Source organism: Corticium candelabrum, chromosome 4, assembly GCF_963422355.1.
Source record: "Corticium candelabrum chromosome 4, ooCorCand1.1, whole genome shotgun sequence".
Classification (NCBI taxonomy): Eukaryota; Metazoa; Porifera; class Homoscleromorpha; order Homosclerophorida; family Plakinidae; genus Corticium; species Corticium candelabrum.
The window spans coordinates 507,501-528,244 of record NC_085088.1 but is presented as its reverse complement, the minus strand read 5'-3'; the positions used below and the strand labels follow the sequence as shown (position 1 = coordinate 528,244).

General features: G+C 45.5%; 4 protein-coding genes and 3 non-coding genes across 8 annotated transcripts in view; 6 read left to right on the top strand and 1 right to left on the bottom strand.

Annotated features, from left to right (window-relative positions):
* The first annotated feature begins 41 nt into the window (after positions 1-41).
* On the top strand, positions 42-2,003 carry LOC134178032 (oxidative stress-induced growth inhibitor 1-like). Its single transcript, XM_062644808.1, has 2 exons — positions 42-193; positions 243-2,003. The coding sequence occupies exons 1-2, from the start codon at positions 151-153 to the stop codon at positions 1,733-1,735; spliced, it is 1,536 nt and encodes a 511-aa protein (XP_062500792.1). The 5' UTR covers positions 42-150; the 3' UTR covers positions 1,736-2,003.
* Positions 2,004-2,016: 13 nt separating this feature from the next.
* LOC134178033 (eukaryotic translation initiation factor 2 subunit 2-like) lies at positions 2,017-5,824 on the top strand. Of its 2 annotated transcripts, none has more exons than XM_062644811.1 (10): positions 2,017-2,167; positions 2,221-2,368; positions 2,538-2,632; positions 2,974-3,087; positions 3,174-3,249; positions 3,704-3,798; positions 3,862-4,010; positions 4,282-4,338; positions 4,394-4,479; positions 5,500-5,824. In XM_062644811.1, the coding sequence occupies exons 1-10, from the start codon at positions 2,147-2,149 to the stop codon at positions 5,673-5,675; spliced, it is 1,017 nt and encodes a 338-aa protein (XP_062500795.1). In that variant the 5' UTR covers positions 2,017-2,146; the 3' UTR covers positions 5,676-5,824. The 2 variants fall into 2 exon arrangements, with proteins under 2 accessions (XP_062500795.1, XP_062500794.1); XM_062644810.1 differs by having other exon boundaries at positions 2,019-2,167; positions 2,535-2,632.
* A 4,753-nt stretch (positions 5,825-10,577) lies between these two features.
* On the bottom strand, positions 10,578-12,490 carry LOC134178990 (uncharacterized). Its single transcript, XM_062645902.1, has 3 exons — positions 11,553-12,490; positions 10,865-10,938; positions 10,578-10,801 (listed from the first exon to the last, which is right to left on the bottom strand). The coding sequence occupies exons 1-3, from the start codon at positions 11,793-11,795 to the stop codon at positions 10,780-10,782; spliced, it is 339 nt and encodes a 112-aa protein (XP_062501886.1). The 5' UTR covers positions 11,796-12,490; the 3' UTR covers positions 10,578-10,779.
* Positions 12,491-13,307: 817 nt separating this feature from the next.
* Positions 13,308-14,785, top strand: LOC134178989 (uncharacterized). The gene has a single exon (XM_062645901.1). The coding sequence runs from the start codon at positions 13,637-13,639 to the stop codon at positions 14,036-14,038; it is 402 nt and encodes a 133-aa protein (XP_062501885.1). The 5' UTR covers positions 13,308-13,636; the 3' UTR covers positions 14,039-14,785.
* A 2,718-nt stretch (positions 14,786-17,503) lies between these two features.
* Positions 17,504-19,319, top strand: LOC134179218 (small subunit ribosomal RNA). The gene has a single exon (XR_009969827.1). It is a non-coding gene; the product is annotated as a small subunit ribosomal RNA (ribosomal RNA).
* Positions 19,320-19,603: 284 nt separating this feature from the next.
* Positions 19,604-19,758, top strand: LOC134179214 (5.8S ribosomal RNA). The gene has a single exon (XR_009969823.1). It is a non-coding gene; the product is annotated as a 5.8S ribosomal RNA (ribosomal RNA).
* Positions 19,759-20,014: 256 nt separating this feature from the next.
* The window catches only part of LOC134179233 (large subunit ribosomal RNA), a 3,663-nt gene continuing 2,933 nt past the window's right edge, over positions 20,015-20,744 (top strand). The window contains exon 1 of the ribosomal RNA XR_009969842.1: positions 20,015-20,744. This exon is cut by the window's right edge and continues 2,933 nt beyond it. This is a non-coding gene — a ribosomal RNA (large subunit ribosomal RNA).

Below are 20,744 nucleotides of genomic sequence, written 5' to 3'. Positions count from 1 at the left end.
TTTTTTAACGCGCGTTACCATTTTGTTACTAACAAGCCACACCCATTATTTCTCTTGTCACGCTTACAGTATACAGTCATTCTTGGTCATTCTGGTGTGAGAGCGGTCTCGAGACGGGAAGAAACATAACCGACGGCTTGTGCTTGTTGGATGGCTGAGGAGAACACCAAGCGCTATGACGTCGTTGTGATTGGTGCGTTTTCCCGAGACACGCCTACTTGTGTAATACTTTTTTCCTGCAGGTAATGGACCAAACGCTTTAGCTTTATCGTACATTCTGTCCGGTCATTGGCCGTACTTGTCTACCCGCGATCATTTCAACCCTCTGCTAAAGTTGAAACTTGATAGTGTTGATATGCAGCTTTCTTTGTTGCATCAAAATCTTGCTTTCCTTAGTGAAGGACTGGAAGGAAGAAGTGACAGTCCTGTGGCTAAATTGTTTGACGCGCTTTTACAGCCTGGAACTGATTTAGGAATGGATCTGCCTTCGAATATAGTTTGGTCGTACGATCAGTGTCAATCTGTTTCTCATTTGGTTGTTGGTGATCAGATGCCTGGAGGAAGTTGGAACGGTGTACCTGGCCATATAGAAACTCTTAGTCCTGTATCATGGTTGCAACTGCCAGGGTACTCAGTTGATGAGTGGAAGAGATCTTGTATGCAAGAAATGGAGACGATGAAGTCTGAGGATTGTGTGTGGCGCATCAAAGCAGCAGACGTGAGACAGTATTATGTGGATTACATTGATAAGACTGGAATTTCAAATAGCTTGATGAGCAATATGTCTGTAGTCTCGCTTCGTGTGCTTGACAGTCCTCAAGTCTATCCTGAAAATGGTTGTTGTGGTGCAATACAACAGTGCACGGTGTATGGTGTTGGTACTGGATGCTTCTGCTCACAACCAGGTTATCCGTGGGAACAGGAAGACACTTACCTATCTCCACCAACAACGTTATCCATTCCTGGAGATTACAAATTTGAGCTGATCATGAAAAGGCAAAGTAATGATATGGGGCATAGTTTGCCAGCTCAGCAGGATATAAAGGTTCATGCTAAGCATGTAGTACTAGCAGTTGGTCTTGGCCGTCCATGCCATTTGGGTGTACAAGGTGAAGACTTGTCATTTGTCTTCTATCGATATCCCGATGATGTACAGATGCTCGATGAAGCAGCTAGCAATGATCCCATCTTGGTTGTGGGGTCAGGTTTATGTGCTGCTGATGTTATTTTAATGGCTCTCGCTAGAAATTGTAGAGTGTTGCACGTTTTTAGGAGAAAGGTTTCTGACATGCAACTCAAGTTTAATACGCTTCCAGCAGGGGCATATCCTGAGTATGAGAAAGTACGTGATCTTATGCATGGGACTATAATCGACAGACAATACAAAGCATTTGAGTGTCACACACTGCAACATATCAGTTCAGAAAGGATCTGCACTGTGGTGAATAATGCAGGAGCTATACAGAAAGTCAAAGTGTCTTTTGCGTTTGTTCTTATTGGAAGTCAATCAGAGTTGGGTTTCTTACCAACTGATTTACAAAAGATAGGTATAAAACCAAGTAAACCAGTCTCAAATGCAAATCCAGCAGACATTGATGTTATTACATTTGAGGTTTGTCGGCAGCCTGGCCTGTATGCTATTGGTCCAATTGTGGGAGATAATTTTGTACGATTTGGTATCGGAGGTGCACTTGGTGTAGCAAGCAATCTGATCAAGTCGACTACATGCAAATGAAAAGAAGGCATGACAATGATTATTAAGATTTGATGATTTCAAAAATATGCAATTGTGGTTTGTTACTTTATTAGACACAATGAACTATATTGAGTTCAAATTTAAATTCTAGACTGGACGGTATAAATGCTATTGTCTTCTAATTGATAGCAATAACAATAGCAATGACTTTAATTTTGTATTGAAATTAGAGGATTTTAGATTATTTTAGTGCACTGGGAAGAAAAAACACACTTGTGTTAACAAACTCGATTTCACTACTGTAAACAGTTCATACGTGGACATCTCGATGAGTTCGCTTGATAACGGATAACGCTTGCTCGCTGCGATCGCCGTTCCGCCTACACATACCGGTATGCTATTCTGGCGCATGTCAAGTAGGCGCGTGGCTGATGCAACGTTGGTGTGACAATGGCAGAGAACGAATTTGATGTAAGATGTAAGTTTTGCGTACGTGTGTTTTGTGTAATGTCTCGTTGGACTAGCTGTTTGACCCAACAAAGAAGAAGAAGAAGAAAAAGAAGCCGACATTCGATGTCGACGAGCAGGAGAAAAACGAAACTAAACCTGCTGCTGATGTTAAAGTTGAAGATCAAGATATCCAACCGGTTGAAGTGAAAGAACGAGTTGAAGGTCTGTCATCAGAGCCGTACAGTTGAGCATGTTAGCCTCGGACTCCAGACATGTATAGCTGCACTGTACACAACACACTGCATCTGCATGCTCAAGACACTAAACAATGGATGGTTTATTAAAACCAGTGCTTTCGTTAATTGACATCATGTGAACACGTGTGTAGTAGGTGAATTGGAAGGACTGGATGAAGATTTTTCGATGAAGAAAAAGAAAAAGAAGAAAAAGCCAATAGACATGGAATCAGTTGGAACAGCAATAGAAGTAAGACTTTGTTGCACTATTGCAGTAAGAAGACAAAGTCGTAACGCATTTTGATTAAATTATTCCCCTACATCAGAGTCTCTGTTTTAAGTATAATCCAGTTTTGCTTGCCAACAGTTAACAAACATAGAAATTTTGGTTGCTTCTACTTGTTAACATGGAACACTGCTATGCATCAACATTATTTAAAAAATTTATGAGCAATTAAATTTTTGGTTAAATTTTGTTAATATCAACAATTTGACTTTGGTTTTTAATAGATAACTGATTTTTAAATTTTTTATTACCATTCATATTAGCTGTGTAGTCAGGAGTTGTGATTAATTAATTAATTATTATAGGATGTGACTCGAGAGAAAAGTTTAAAATCAGGTGAAAAAGCAAGTAACCAGACAGACGAAATTGAAGACATCAGTTTGTCATTTGGACAGAAGAAGAAAAAGAAACACAAGAAGGTTGGCTGTGTTGTATCAAGAGCTGCCTGTTACTTCTGGATGTGATGTGGTGATTATGGACAATATAACGAAAGCTGTTGTGATAGCCTAATCTTGACTTTGACAACGAGCAACAAGATGACAAGACGAAGGAAACTGATGATACTGCTTTACCCGAGGATGGTGAGATAGACTTAGCTGTGTTGGCCTCAAATCGTGTGATTTCAAATAAAGGGATTATCGTGCAAGTAATATGTGTGACAATAAATCTAACTCAATTGGCAAGTAGCGCTAGGACAGTTATGTATGGAATTTAATTTTGCACAAATTAGTTCTTTCAGTGCAAGGTTTGTTGTGGTTTGTAGTGTTGTGTGTGTGTGTGTGTGTGTGTGTGTGTGTGTGTGTGTGTGTGTGTGTGCATGTGTGTGTGTGCACGCATGCATGCATGTGTGTTGTTTGTGTGTTCTGTATGTCTGTTTATCTGCATCTACAAGTTCCTCAGTTATATAATGGTTTATCTATTTGCTCATCTGTTTTCCTGTTTGCTTGCACATTTTTTCTTGCTTGTTCTATCTCTGGCAAAATAGTTACCCACTTTATATTGAAATTTAGGTATTCAAGTGTTTGTATTTATTAGGTGATGATCATGTTGTAGACATTGATGATGACGACATGATTGGTGATGGAGCTCCTGCATGGGTTGGTAGCGATCGAGACTACACCTTCCAAGAGGTTCATGACAGCTACACATTTGAACTAATAGATCAACTCAATTTCTCTCAACATGATTTTTAGTTGTTGGATCGTGTGTTTGATATCATGAGAGCAAAGAATCCTGACATGTTGGCAAGCGACAAAAAGAGATTCGTAATGAAGCCTCCGCAAGTTGTTCGTATTGGAACGAAGAAGACGTCGTTTGTCAATTTTGCAGAGATCTGTAAACTGTAAGAGAGCAACGACAGATGAAGGATGGACATACACATAGACAGACAGACAGATGGACAGACAGACATATGGACAGACAGACAGACAGATGGACAGACAGATAGACAGACAGACAGATTGTTATATTCTCTCCCAAAGTGTAAATGTAACAATCGGAAACAAAAACGACTGACAGACAGACAGACACATAGACAGACAGACAAATAGGTACTTTGATGGTGTGAGGCAGAGGCAGAGGGGCACAAGGTTTGCTGTAAATTTGTTCTTTAGTCTCCACCGTCAGCCCAAGCACTTGCTTGCCTTTTTGATGGCAGAACTGGGAACAAGGTATTGTGTTTTTGTGGCCATCAGCCTTGGTGTTATGTTGGAAAATTTGTCGTAGTGGCTCTGTTGACGGTAACAACCAGTTGATCATTAAAGGACGATTTCAACAGAAACAAATTGAGAATGTGTTGCGAAGATATATTAGTAAGTCAGTTGGCAGGCTCATGTAATTAAGATACTAATAAACTTAAGTGCAGTGTGTGTGTGTGTGTGTGTGTGTGTGTGTGTGTGTGTGTGTGTGTGTCTGTGTGTCTGTGTCTGTGTGTCCCCGTCTGTGTCTGTGTGCATGTGTGTGTCTGTGTGTGTTTGTGTGTGTGTGTGTGTGTGTGTGTGTCTGTGTGTGTGTGTGTCCCCGTCTGTGTGTGTGTGTGTGTCCCCGTCTGTGTGTGTGTGTGTGTGTGTGTGCGTGTGTGTGTGCGTGTGTGTACATGTGTGTGTGAGTGTGTGCACGTGTGTGTGTGTGTGTGTATGTGTGTGTGCATGCGTGTGAGTGCGTGCATGTGTGTGTGTGTGTGTGTGTGTGTGTGTGTGTGCGCGCGTGCATGTGTGTGCATGCGTGTGTGCATGCACGCGCGTGCACACGTGTGTGTGTGTGTGTGTGTGTGTGTTCATAGTGTGGGGGTGGTGGAGCAGATGGTAGAGCATTGGTGATGACATCCGGGATCTTGTATTCCGTGATGAGGGTTGAAGATTCGATCCTGGTGGAGGCGACACTGTCACAGTTTCCTTGAGCAAGAAACTCACCCACACTTGCTTGTCTTGACTCAGGAGTATAAATGAGTACCTGGTCATTGACTGGGGTGGACAAAACTGCTGGCTTGGCAGCAACATCATGCAGCAGACGGGTACATGTGGGCCTTGGTGTCCAGTCCCAGAGCTGCGCCATTGTCAGTGCCCCTGGATGACTCTGGCCAAGCTCCAGTTGGATTGTAGCGCTGGCCCCAAGACTCCACGTAGCACATGGAGGCCCTGTCTCTAGAGGCAGGGGAGCTATCTCCGCAACTGACCTCAAGGTCTATGTCGAAAAAGGTGGAGGGCTTAACATTTGTCCATTTTTTGTGTTCATAGTAAGTGAGTAGGATATATGGCTGACTACGAACGTATTTGTATTGTCTTGTACATTGAAGGTCGTCACAATTGCAGTAATAGGTTCTTACATTGCAGAGGAGTATGTGACATGTCACACTTGTCGTTCACCTGAAACAACATTACAGAAGGAGACACGACTCTTCTTTCTTCAGTGTGAGAAATGTGGTTCACGCTGCTCGGTTCAGAGCATCAAGTCCGGATATCAAGCTGTCACAGGAAGACGAGCGGCTGTACGAGCAAGGCAGCAATGAATTTATGTGATGGTAGAACTAGAGCGGAGAGTAGAAATAATAGATTGTCTTACAACTCTATGTGTTTACCTGATGAAGTAGTAGGTTATGTATTCTCTCTGTAGTGCCAGTGTGGTAGTGACTCACAATAAAGATTGTAATTACCACAATTTCTTGCAAACGATGAATATTACATATATATTATTACCGCAGCCTAAGTTAGTAATCGAGGTTGACAGTAAAGCCACCACCATGTCAACATCTACATTCATACACACACACACACACACACACACACACACACACACACACACACACACACACACACACACACACACACACACACACAGTATGATTCTATAAGTACAAATGTAATGCTCAGTTGATGAGTAGAACAGAGTCTAACAATAGACGACCGTTTTCATTTTCATTGCCAACTTCGTGACGTCCAATGATCCCAGGCCAAGACTTATATAGTCACGACCAACTCTTGCATTAAAGTCACCCATAACAATGAGTTTGTCATCTGCTGGAATTTTCACAAGCAGATCATGAAGGTGGTTGTAAAACAAATTTGCTGCATCATCAGAATTAAGTGTTGGAGCATACACACTTACAAATGTTACAGATCTGTCTTTGGTCAAAGGTAACCTCAAAGACATTAGCCGATCACTATAAGCGATGCAAAAATCAGTAAGTTTAGTCACAATGTTTCTTCTTATGGCAACACCAACACTTGATTCCTGATGATTTACCTGACCAGAAAAATCTGTATCCATCACCCCCAATAACTTCATCAAAACTTCCAGTATCAGCTATAACACAAAGAGCAGGATACAAGATGTTTGCCTGAGATAGGACCTAGGATCTGTTGGAGAACTCATGATCTCATCCACAGATAATATGCCCTGACATCCGATCGTTTCACAACCTGCATGCAAGCTAGGGCCTCGACTATAAGTTAATTAAAATTAAAACATCCTGTGTATATGTGTGTATGTATAAACATGTCAATGTGCTCTACGAGGAATTGAGACAGAAACATCTTGCAATCCAAACATGCAATTTCCTTCTCAATGTGATTCGATCACTTGGAATAAAAAGAATTTACCAACTTGTAAATTGCCGTGCACTAGAAGAACAGCAGTTGCAATCGAGATAAATAGGGATGTGATTACCAAAAACCTGCTACTGCTACACCCGAATTACTAACATCCTCGACAGTCTCACATGCATGTATGGGCCGGTATGAGCATACCCTCAAAACATGACCACCACCACCACTACTACCACAACACAACAACAACAACAACAACAAGCAGGAGCCGCAGCAGTTTTCGGTAGAATCACCAGATGGAACGACACTCGGACCAAGATCGCGTGACAACAGCAATTGCACGGCCGCTCCCACCGAACGAAGCCGAGAAATTGCATGAAAGCGCAGAAGTAAAGCGCTAGCTTGCAACCATACCTAAAGGCGTCGATGGAAGACGAGTACTAGTCTCCGTGTGTGTGATTGTATCAGTGATGTTCGCTGCACTGGGTAAATCGGTCCAGAGGAAAGGTTGTACGGCCACGCCCTCCAAGCTCAAAACTGCCGCACGCGCGACCGTAGACGAGTCGCCGGTTGTCGCGTCGTCCGTCCAGTTCATTCGTGTCGTAGAGAGCCAAACATTTTACCCGGGCGACGAGTGGCAATGGAGAAGAGGTCGAGTAAGTGAATAGGCGGGGCCGGTTGCCGCCCAGTCACGCTCTCCGAGACTGACCGGTTTGAAGCGCTGTGAAGATCGTCCCGCTCGGAGAGAGTGCCGCTTCGGTTCGAAACGGGAAGCGCAACGAGCGTGACTGGACGGGCAGAGATCAAACGGACGTCTTGGAGCTGTGTGGCGACGGTCGCGTGCCAGCGTCCGCGGCTTCTAAACACTTCCGGAGCTCGTTAACTGTATAATAGCATACTGGATTTCTACCATTTTAAGGTAGACGGTTCGGCGACGTCGCTAAATGTGGGAACGTCGATCGTGGGAAAGCGTTTTCCGCCTTTTGTCGATAAACGTGAGGAATCGTTTCGATAAACGTGGGAAACATTCTCCACGATCGGGCCTCGAGAGGAACCGTTGATTCGGACATTTGGCACTTGCATTTGCCTGAAAAGGCAATAATGGTGCGAAGCTACCATCCGTGGGATTATGACTGAACGCCTCTAAGTCAGAATCCGTGCTAAAGGCGACGATTCTTTTCTCCTCGAACGTTTAGGTGAACGCCGATAGGCCGTCCTCGCGGGCAGTCGTCGCGTCACGACGTGTGGCACGGCTTCGGAGAGACAAACTGGAAACATCGCGAAGGTAAATCCTTTGCAGAGGCAGTGGCCTTGTCAATACGATCCTCTGAGACTACGCCTTCGTTCTACGATTGTCGGTGCCACCCGTGTCTCTCTGGTGGCATCGCTTTTCACGTTGCCAACCTCTACTTCCTGGTGTGCGACTCACAATGTATACCATCTGTGTCGAGGCAACACAAGACCAGATAAGGCAATAGGTTTCCCGTTGTTACAATTTTCATTAGGGTTACGACGAATACTCCTCGTGTGTAAAACTAAACAAGGAAAACGACCTGCTACATTCGGCAACAACACGGGCATACTCCTTATCACTTCCGGGTGTGTCGCGGCTAAGTCGGTGTTGCCGATTAAATACCGATTGGGTGTCATAAAACGCTTCACTAGAGACCCAATGCATTCCTATCACAGTATGCACACTGCATTCCTATCTCGATTATCTTCACAGCTAGTTTGCTGTTTTGTGAAATCTGCTCGTCTACAGCAATCCACGCGATCGCGGGAACGTTGCCTACGACACGGGGTTCCATCTCGTGCAGTCACGATCGATGTTTATCATAGCGTTGTGCGCCATTATCACGATGGCATCCGAAACATCTACCATGTATATGAAGTTCTCTAGTAGCTTACCGGCGTCTGGCACCTCTTCTTGCACCTCCATGGCTTCCTTTCACGCTCCAGTCTTAGATGCCATCGCAATATGCTCTCTGGTCCACCAATTTCCGGGTCACGTGCAACAACAAGAAAGATCGAGAAAAAGATACACACCGACATCAAGTTGTTGATAAAATTCATCTTTAACTACATCTTCGCATTGTTCTGTTGAGACATAACCAACGATGACATTCAAAATTTCTTTGTCAGAGAGAAAGTCGGCACGCAATATCCTATCTGAGAGAGGATCAAACGATTTGAGTTACTTCAACACATTATACCAACACCCCTGGAAGCTAGCTCGGGTGGTCCAGAAAACGACAGAGGATAGCAGGAGTCTTCATCTAACTCCATCGTGCCTGCACCATGTAAGTGAATTTCAGTAATGCCACATAATGTAATATCAGATGTAATCAACTCTTTGGCAAGAAGGTCAGTTCTGCCCACACTCTTTAATGTTCCAACATTCCACACACCAAACGTGAGCAATTGATTCTTTTTCCACATCACGTCATTGATTTCTTTCCGCTTATGATGAAAGGATTGAAGAGCTTAAGCTAACAGTTGCAGGGTAGTGTAAACTTGACTTGCAACACTTATTTACCATTATATTGTCCAGATGATGAAATTTCTTTGCGTGGTTCCTCGTGGAATTTACTGATGACAGTACACTAGAGTTTATTTAGACTAGATTTCCTACAGTGTAACTGCATAGAACATTGTTTGGTGTATACATCAATAGTAAGAATTTGTTGCTTTACGCAGACCTCTACCTACACCTACACAACGACCTCCAAGACAAGTGGCTGGAAGAGGATCGAGATGAACAGTTAGTAGAGCAGCTGATACAACGAATAGAACAACCGAGAAATGAAGGTTCAGAAAAAGATAGAGAAGAGAGAATAGAGAGAAGAGTCACAGCAACAATTTAGTTGAACAAGGAGAGCAAATTGTAGATCTACAACATGCATTGAGGCACAAGCAAGTACAGAGAGAACATGCAGTTGATAGAGAAGAGACAAACAAGAGCAGCTACAACGATTAGAACGAGAGAAGGACAATCTTCAGCAACAAGTAAATCAAGAGCAAAGAGAAAAATCCAACGTTGTAGAGCTGCTGACAGAATCTGATGCTGCAATTGAACGTTACAAGCAAGAAAATGAAGTTTTCGATATTTCTTCCCGTGATATTCAATTGACTGGCCCAGAACTAGGACGTGGAGCATATGAAGGTGAGATATATTTCCGTTTGATCACAAAGTTGTCTGTTTGTTCTAATGAGCTTCATGTTGACCAATTGCTTGTTGTTAAGAAAAACCCAATATTTACATCTCACTTTACTACTAGATATCTGTAAGCTAATGCCTTGTTTCACACGACCAAATGCACGTGGTGAGCTGACTCACACCAGACGAATGTACAAGGGGTCATTTATACAATATTCGTTGATTTATTTGGTGTACGTTTGGTGCTTCCTAATGAGATGTAAATCACTTTTGCTAACATTCACAGAAGTGAGCGACGCAATAGCTTTTAATAAACAGATTTGGTTTCTTGGCTTTCCATCAGTCAATTGAAGAGCTAGGGTCTCGTGTTTATGTTTATTGGGTAACTGAGCATACTCATCTGTTTAGACTGGCACTCGATCGTACAAATGACATGACACAACTGGGAGTCACGACTGGTGAAGCTTGTGCTAGTATTAATAACTTAAAAGAAAACGGAAGTGATGAAAGTATTCGTAGTTACTAGTTGTACTGATACTGGAGTGGTACTTTGAAAAGGATTGACATTGCACTTTAGTGGTAAATATTTCTCACTTGGTATCATTAAATATTCCATATGAGTTGATATCCATATATAATCATAAACAATCTACCCGAAGCACAACTTTAATACAATTTTTCGCTGTCATGTTTGAGCTAAAACTTCAAACATAGTGAATCAAGTCCGAATTTCTGACTTGTAACAGCTGATCTGCATCTTGTACATGCAACAGCAGTCGTTATTTTCTTCTCTCACTGGTCACAGACAGTGGTCAGCATCTACATCACACATAATGATGTAGTGAAAACATAGAAACACTTATTGCATAATTTAATAAGAACTAATTAATTCAGGTACATGATACAAACCATTAATGATACCACCAGAAGTACCTGTAACAAATCATAATTAATATTGTAGAATGTCATGTGCAACCATGGTGTGTTATTCTAGACCATAAGTTCACTGCATAGTCCATGACATGAGAAACAGAGCTAGCATCACCGAATTCTTCATTAGTTGGTGATTCCTGTAATGCAAGCATGAAAGTTTATTATTATTTCATAGAAGTAGCAAGACAGTGATATGTAGCAATCAAGCATCACATTGAAACCCACTGGTTTCAATTCAGTGTTAAATTGTCCTAACCATCTTATAAAGTTTTCCTACTGTACTGTACTGTCAATGGCTTCATTGAAAACAAAGTTGAAATTTATTACCACAAATAAATCAATTATATAAAAATACAGTTATAGTTAAGAAATACTTATCTTTGGCTCAAATATAAGAAATGTGACATTTAAAAGAATTATGTCAAATTTCTAACTGACATCCTAAATCATGTATAACTATGTGATCACCTTCTGCAGTAATCTGTAATATCCAAATCAGCAGGTTCTCTAGCATGCCAACAAACCACAGTAGTCACGTGAGAACGAGTGATATGCATGTTAACATGTTGTCTACTGCGATTGTTTCTTTTATGCAACCTTCAACTAAATTAACTACCATTCTAATGTCAAAACAAGTGATTGAAATTATTTTTTAAATAGGATAAATGAAATAACAAAGTACAAATTTAAAAGCAATAATAAATAAACCAAAAAAGCGACCATGTTGTTTCACCAGGTTTTTCATTCTCACATTTTGGCCTGGTGTAAGCGGTGGGAGTCTCTTTGAGACTTTGTCGTAGTTCCGCGCTTGGCGTTGTTTGGCTCTGTGTAGTTTGTCTGAGACATCTGTCCCTTTCAGTGCTGTAGGTTGCAAAAGTTTCGGATATGGGTATCTGTGTTCTCGTTCGTCTCCCGAACATCGTTGCGCTGGGGATGAGCCAATGCATTCGGACGGTGTGTTTCGGAAATCGAGGAGTGAATTGAGGAGTGACATATAAACATCTTGGTTGGTCCCCTTTGCTTCTTTTTAGAATGTTTTTGCAGGTCTTGATGATATTCTCCACTTTGCCATTAGCTTGTGGGTATCTGGAAGATGTCGCAGTGTGATGAAACTGCCATTGTCTAGCAAAACGCTCGAATTCACCACAGGCAAATTGCAGTCCATTGTCCGTGACAATGATATCTGGAATACCGTGCCTCGCAAACTGTCCTTTGACTTCGTGGATAACTGTGTTGGACAAGGTATCATTGAGTTTGTCGATCTAAAAAAATTGGAATAGTAGTCGAAAACAACTATGTTGTCTGAATCTAGTTGAAAACAGATCTCTATGGCAATCCTCTGCCATGGTCTAGAAGGGATTTCGCGTGACTGTACCTTCCAAGTACGTGCGGAAAAGAGTATCCGCTAGGTACATTTCTGACCTTTTTTGTGCTTGACTTGGATATCATAGCGCTAAAGACGCATCGACATTCGTTGTAATCGCTTTGGCACATCCACCATTGGCTTCCTGGTAATGTCTTCGTGTGGCTTGTGATCAGACTCTAACACTGTTGTGTATTTCACGTAGATGTACTGCAAATCTCTCACATCCAGAAACGATTGCCAAGAGTTCCTTCTCAATTTGTGCGTAATTTCTCTCACTTGTTGTTAATTAACGCTCTCTCTCGCTCGCTCTCTCTCTCTCTCTCTCTCTCTCACACACACACACACACACACACACACACACACACACACACAGACCATAAAACACTATTCAGGCAGACAAACAGACTGCATTTACACTACAACAACTTCAGAATCAATCTGGACCAGATAAATTTCCTACAAGATTGCTATACTTGAAGGTCTCGTTTGATGCCAATTTTGGCCTTCTAGATCAATTTCTACTATATGTGGCATGGTTATGAAGTCTTAGTGCGACGTGGTATTAGATTACAATAATGTACGTGTATTGCTGTACAGTACTTAGAGTTGGTTTCTGTAAATCTATTAGTAGCAAATAATTCTTATTTTTAGACGTAGACTTCAATGTTGAAAGTAAATGAAGAAGACAAACAGACAAATGAACGGACAGACAAATGGATGAACAGACAAACAAACTGACAGACAGACAGGCACACAGACAGATGAATGTATGGACAGGCAAACTGACTGACAGACAGACAGGCAGACGAATGGACGGACGGACAAACTGACAGCTGGCCAGGCACACAGACAGATGAATAAGCGGACAGACAAACTGACTGACAGGCAGACAGAAAGACAAATGGATGGATGGACAGACAAACTGACAAACAGACAGAGATGAACGAACAAATGGCAAACCAACATTTCATGGCATGAAGGAAATGCTGTACGGCGTTCTCATGGAGACGTCCTGCTTCTTCAAAATTCTGTTCTCTATCGGCGTCTGTCGCTCTCTGAGCTAACTCAATCGCTTCTATGACAAAATAAGAAAAAAACCCGTTTATCGGCAATTATCACCAACTTGTAAAATACCTCCAGACATTGTGATATCCCGTTACAAATGGATATCGCGAGCAACAAAAAGCTGTCAGAGACGGACGTCGACAACAGATCAGGTAATCCGGGCAAAAAAGTAGGTATGCTACGGGACTTGCGTAACGTGATCTTACCAGCGCTTTCCCAAACGCCTTGCTATTCGCGTTGGAAAGGCGTTCGCGATGGGAAACTTGACCAAGAATGCTCTACAGTTTGTGGACGTAGTGAGAATGGCTTTGAGCTGCGAGACAAGCCAGTGAGACGAGGAGACGCTCACTTGGGCATTTGACTGGGCGGCATACCTCGAGCGGGTCCATTCTCGCTCATCTTGTATGCCTCATCTGATACAGCAATTGTACGCGAAAATGAAGCAAATAAGTAGCGAAATGGGCTTCGCTCTTGACAATCAGGCTCTCGGCTTCGACTTCCTCGGTCAAGCGGCCAGATATGTGGAGTGTGTGTTGCTGCAGAATGAGAATCTAGAGCGACGGGTGTATAGACAGCTGTTGTTAGAGTACGGTCAACGTGGATGTAGTAGCAGCACGAGGAGAAGTGCTCTGGTCAACAATGTTTCGAGTATTGGAGCTGAAGGTGCAAAGACGCAGGTTCTTCAGGCTGTAAAGGATCTTGAAGCAGCTGGTGTGACAACTAGGACGACAAGTGATGGTAAGAGTGATTGTAGAGGTTGCACAGCAGATGAGTATGAAGTTGAGATACGATTGCCGGATTGGTAAGAGAGTCTGTTGGCCATTTGATAGTCCACCGTGGACCAGACTCTAGTGGACCAGACTCTAATAAACGTGTCACTGATGCAGTAACGTCTCTTGTGAATGATGCCGGCGGCGTGGAGATAGTTGTAGAAGCTTTGGTGTATAGAAGTGAGTTGGAGCTGCCGTTGGTCACACAGCAGGTTGATAAAGTTTGACATCTCGGCTGGTGGCGAGGACTGACATTGATGTGACAATGTGGTTAGATCTAGATCCCGATTTGTTAGAAAGGTGTGTGGACAACGTTCCTGATGTTCGGAGGCGTATGCTGAGGTTTCTAGTCGGGAGAGTCAAGCTGTGCCAGACACAGCAATTTCATCCATACAGACGGGTGAGATGACTGGTTCGGTGGGCATCGAGAAGAGTCTCGTTGATCTGTCCAAGAGGTCGGAAAATGCGAAGAAAACGTGCATTAAATTACTTCAAGAGGCTCAACTGGTGGCAGTACAGTGTGGCAAGAGACGTAATACAAAAGGCGGTGAAGTGTGGGACAAATTGATTAGAAAGTTAGAAATGGTTTAGGAGACGTCAGAAAATGTAATGCTCATTGGCTGCAACAGTATTTATTCCACATGTGGAGTTTGTCTTCTATACATATGTCTGTGTATTGAAAATTTTGTGGTGGTAAGGCTGTATCGTCGTCGTTGTCATCATCCTTGGTTTCATTTGCAACTCTCAATAATTCGTTACACTGTGATGGTGTTAATTTTTATGCATAAGCATTGTTGAAATCTTTGTGTTTTGTATCATTACCCGAGGTGTGAAACGCTAAGGTCCAGTAACACAGGCTGGTCACATGACATACAACCTCTACTCCGGTCACGTGACATACTGTATGTGAAATTATTTTGTATGTTGATATTCCTCAACCTTCTAGCCTAAGATTTGACTTTGTGCATGTTTGTAGTGTACGTGTAATTTAAAATTGGCATAATTGAGTCGTTTGGTAATAATTGAGTTGAATACCAGAACTCGACAGCTGCAGACAATAGTTAGTTTTCCCATTGATTATCAAAGTAGTTTGTCTAGTCTCATGTAGACGCTCTCTCGCGTACTTGTCCTGCCTACAGGGAAACGGACTGAGACGGGGTAGGCGGGACAAGTACACAAGTGAGAGGGTCTGGTTACCGTTTATCATTCACCAGGACAGACAGACAGACAAGTGGGGGTCATACATTTTATATCTGTCAGTGTACAAATTCGGAACCAATAAGATCTCCACCTGTTAATTAAAACAGGAAGAAGCGTTGAGGAGTTCGAAAAAGCATCTAGAGGAGAGATAGCAAAGAATTTATTCTGCTGTCTCGATCACGCAGCCAGCCCCTCTCCTTTTTGACATCCATTGGATCAGTACAGTTCTTTATTGACGCTTGATAGCTGAAGAATGGCAAAACCTAAAAACGTGATTGACAGAATCCGAAAAGCACCAATGAATTGTAATAGATCTAGAACTGCTAGTAATCAACTACTTCAGTCATGTCAACGCCACATATACCTACTATATACTTCTGCAAAAGTACAAGGTGCATTCTAACATCCGTGTAATTAGTTATACCTGCATTGGAAATTATGAAAAGCTAGTACACAACAACATCACTATGCGTACTAATATATAGCATATAAACTACAGTATTTGACTACTCTCATAAATAAGACCATACCGTATAAGCATATCTAAGTTAATTGAGTTTCTGGGATCACACCATTACATGGGTACCCAGTAACCTGCTTCTGGTGATAACACAAAGAGCAGGATACAAGATGTTTGCCTGAAGGGACGTAGGATCTGTTGGAGAATCTCATCCACAGATAGTATGCCTCGACATCTAATCGTTTCACAACCTGCAGGCAAGCTAGGGCCTCGACTATTAAGATAATCAAAATTAAAACATCCTGTGTATATGTCTGTATAACCGTGTGAATGTGCTCTACGAGGAATGGAGACAGAAACATCTTGCAATCCAAACATGCGATTTCTTTCTCGATGGGATCGATCGCTTGGAATAAAAAGAATTTACCAACTTGTAAATTGCCATGCACTAGAAGAGCAGCGGTTGCAATCGAGATAAATAGGGATGTGATAACCAAAAACCTGCTACTACTACACCCGAATTACCAACATCCTCGACAGTCTCACATGCATGTATGGGCCGGTACGAGCATACCCTCAAAACACGAGCACCACCACCGCTACTACAACAACACAACAACAAGAACAAGCAGGAGCCGCAGCAGTTTTCGTTAGAATCACCAGATGGAACGACGCTCGGACCAAGATCGCGTGATTGCACGGCCACTCCCACCGAACGAAGTCGAGGAGTCGCATGAAAGCGCAAGTAACGTGCGAGCTTGTAACCATACTTAAACGCGTCGATGGAAGACGAGTCTCTCTGTGTGTGATTGTATCAGTGGATGTTCTCTGCACTGGCTAAATCGGTCCAGAACAAAAGTTATATAATGGGCCACGCCCTCCAAGCTCAAAACTGCCGCACGCGTGACCGTAGAAGAGTCGCCGGTTGCCGCGTCGTCCGTCCAGTTCGTTCGTGTCGTAGAGAGCCAAACATTTTACCCGGGCGACGAGTGGCAATGGAGAAGAGGCCGAGTAAGTGGATGGGCGGGGCCGGTTGCCGCCCCTCACGCTCTCCGAGAGTGACCGGTTTGAAGCGCTGTGAAGATGGTCCCGCTCGGAAAGGTGCCGCTTCGGTTCGAAACGGGAAGCGCAACGTGTGTGACGGGACGGGCAGAGATCAAACGGACGTCTTGGAGCTGTGTGGCGACGGTCGCGTGCCAGCGTCCGCGGCTTCTAAACACTTCCGGAGCTCGTTACCTACGTAATAGCATATCGGATTTCTCCTATTTTAAGGGACCTAGGGATAAGGGAGGACGGTTCGACGACGTCGCTAAATGTGTGAACGTCGAGCGTGGGAAAGCGTTTTCCGCCTTTTGTCGATAAACGTGAGAAATCGTTTCGATAAACGTGGGAAAACTTTCCACGACCGGGACCTCGATCCTCCGGAAGCGTTTATTGTGGGATGGACGAGCGAGCGAGAATCGGTAGCCGTCGACACACTAGCATTCGCCGGGCGGTTGCGGTAGAGAGCTGCCTCCTGCTCCGCGAGTGAAAGCGTGGCCGGCACCGTCCGAGACCACAGACTAGGCAAAAAAAAGGCGAGCACGATTCGGCCGCACGAAAGGCGGCATGCGAACGACGAGCGCGTGGACGCCGCGATCCGGTGCGCAACCGCACCGACGCGGCGACCGCACAGAAGGCAAACACCGCGTTGCTGCGAGGTCCGCTCGGGCAAGCAGACGGTGTGTTGCACTCGGTAGGCGTCTGGTAGAGCGGGTCGGGCGAGAACACGAATCGGATGGCGATCGCACTCGGGACGACGTCGATGCGCAGCGCGTCGACGTTCGTGCCGCGAGGGCCGTTACCTGGTTGATCCTGCCAGTAGTCATATGCTTGTCTCAAAGACTAAGCCATGCATGTCTAAGTATAAGCGATCTTATACGGTGAAACTGCGAATGGCTCATTAAATCAGTTATAGTTTATTTGATGGTCTCTCACCACATGGATAACCGTGGTAATTCTAGAGCTAATACATGCGTCGAGTCCCGACTCTTGCGGAAGGGATGTATTTATTAGATTCAAAACCAATGCGGGGCGTCAGTCCCGGTCTTTGGTGATTCATAGTAACTGTTCGGAGCGCAGGGCCTCGCGCCGGCGCCGGATCATTCAAGTTTCTGCCCTATCAACTGTCGATGGTACGGTATCGGCTTACCATGGTTGCAACGGGTGACGGAGAATTAGGGTTCGATTCCGGAGAGGGAGCCTGAGAAACGGCTACCACATCCAAGGAAGGCAGCAGGCGCGCAAATTACCCAATCCCGACACGGGGAGGTAGTGACAATAAATAACAATACAGGGCCTTCGTAGGTCTTGTAATTGGAATGAGAACAATCTAAATCCCTTAACGAGGAACGATTGGAGGGCAAGTCTGGTGCCAGCAGCCGCGGTAATTCCAGCTCCAATAGCGTATATTAAAGTTGTTGCAGTTAAAAAGCTCGTAGTTGGATTTCGGCGGCGCGCGTCCGGTCCGCCTAACGGCGCGTCACTGGTCGCGCGCGGCTTTCTCTCGAGGGCCGCGCGTGCTCTTGATTGAGCGTGCGCGGGACTCGGGACGTTTACTTTGAAAAAATTAGAGTGTTCAAAGCAGGCGCGTCGGCTTGTATACATTAGCATGGAATAATGGAATAGGACGTCGGTTCTATTTTGTTGGTTTCTGGGACCGAGGTAATGATTAATAGGGACGGTTGGGGGCATTCGTATTCAATTGTCAGAGGTGAAATTCTTGGATTTATGGAAGACGAACGCATGCGAAAGCATTTGCCAAGGATGTTTTCGTTAATCAAGAACGAAAGTTGGAGGTTCGAAGACGATTAGATACCGTCGTAGTTCCAACCATAAACTATGCCGACTAGGGATCGGAGGACGTTATGATACGACTCCTTCGGCACCTTTCGAGAAATCAAAGTTTTTGGGTTCCGGGGGGAGTATGGTCGCAAGACTGAAACTTAAAGGAATTGACGGAAGGGCACCACCAGGAGTGGAGCCTGCGGCTTAATTTGACTCAACACGGGAAAACTCACCAGGTCCGGACACAGTGAGGATTGACAGATCGAGAGCTCTTTCTTGATTCTGTGGGTGGTGGTGCATGGCCGTTCTTAGTTGGTGGAGTGATTTGTCTGCCTAATCGCGATAACGAACGAGACCTTAACCTGCTAACTAGTCACGCCGTCTCTCCGGGGACGACGGTCGACTTCTTAGAGGGACTATCGGTGTCTAACCGGTGGAAGTCTGAGGCAATAACAGGTCTGTGATGCCCTTAGATGTCCTGGGCTGCACGCGCGCTACACTGACGAAGTCAGCGAGTGTCGACCTGCTCCGAGAGGCGTGGGTAATCTTGTGAAACTTCGTCGTGCTGGGGATAGACCCTTGTAATTATTGGTCTTGAACGAGGAATTCCTAGTAAGCGCGAGTCATCAGCTCGCGCTGATTACGTCCCTGCCCTTTGTACACACCGCCCGTCGCTACTACCGACTGGATGGCCTCGTGAAAACTTCGGATCGGCTCCAGTCGTGCGGTTCGCCGCGCGTTGGACGCCGAGAAGCGGTTTTAGCGATGTTTTCTGGAGGAAGTAAAAGTCGTAACAAGGTTTCCGTAGGTGAACCTGCGGAAGGATCATTAACGATCTCGATCGCGTGGAGCGTACAGGGACTCGTTCCCTTGTGGACGGTATGTGCTTTCGGGGTCGTCTCCGGCATCGCTCGGCGGTCGGGGAGGCGTCGAACGGGCGATCCGGTCTCGCTTCGACGGGACGTCTCGTCCGGCCCCGAAGGCGGCGGCGCCGACCGCGTCAGGTCGGGCCTTTTCTTCTCATCTCATCGTCACGCCGGTGAACGGGCCGCAAGCTTGCAGGCTTGATTCGTGGCACGGCGAATCGTCGTGTCGCACGATCGTGGTCAAACGACAACTTTCAACGGTGGATCTCTTGGCTCGTGCATCGATGAAGAACGCAGCGAACTGCGATACGTAGTGTGAATTGCAGAACTCGGCGAATCATCGAATCTTTGAACGCAAATGGCGCCGTCGGGTTCTCCTCGGCGGCATGTCTGTCTGAGTGTCGTCCCGTTACGTCGGCGACGACAGCGCGTCGCCCGACCCGGGCGGATGCGGTCGCCTTGAGGCGTCTAGGTGCTCGCGATTCGTCGTCGTCGCCTAGTCCCTGTCAGATTGGCTCGGCGACGCCTGCGTGCAGGCGGCGGGCTGCGTGGCCGTGTGAGCCCGCGCGGCTATGCGTGCGACGCGGCCCGTGCCGCCCGAGACGCGGTGCGATCGTCCGAGCGCGAAGGCGAGTCGGAGCGACGAGTTCGCTCCCGTTGTGACCTCAGATCAGGCAAGACCACCCGCTGAACTTAAGCATATCAATAAGCGGAGGAAGAGAAACCAACAGGGATTCCCTCAGTAACGGCGAGTGAAGTGGGAACAGCTCAAGCCGTCAATCTCCGGCCTCGGGTCGGCGAATTGTAGTCTCGAGAAGTGCTATCCGCGCGGCGGTCGGCGGTCCAAGTTGCTTGGAACGGCACATCGCAGAGGGTGAGAATCCCGTGTCCGGCCGCGGTCCTCGCGCCACGAGGCACTTTCCAAGAGTCGGGTTGTTTGGGAATGCAGCCCAAAGCGGGTGGTAAACTCCACCTAAAGCTAAATACGGGCACGAGACCGATAGCGAAAAAGTACCGTGAGGGAAAGATGAAAAGCACTTTGAAAAGAGAGTTAAAGAGTACGTGAAACCGTTGGAGGGGAAGCGAATGCGGCCAGCAGCGTTCCCGCGTAGATTCAGCCGGCGAGGCGGCCGGGCGGGCGTCGTCGGATTCGAAGGAACCGCGTCGTCGGTCGGCGGCCGTCGAGTCGTGTCGTACTTCTCCGGGAACGAGCCAACGCCGGTCGGACGTCGCGTCGTCGCCGCACGGCGAGGTGGGCCGGCTCGTCGTCGAGTCGGCCGTTATATGCCGTGCGTGGGCGCGTCGTCCGACCGAGGAGACGCGGTGTCGGTGGCAGCGTGCGCCGTTCGGCTAGACGGACGGGCCGGGTGCTGCGGCGCCGGTGCGGACT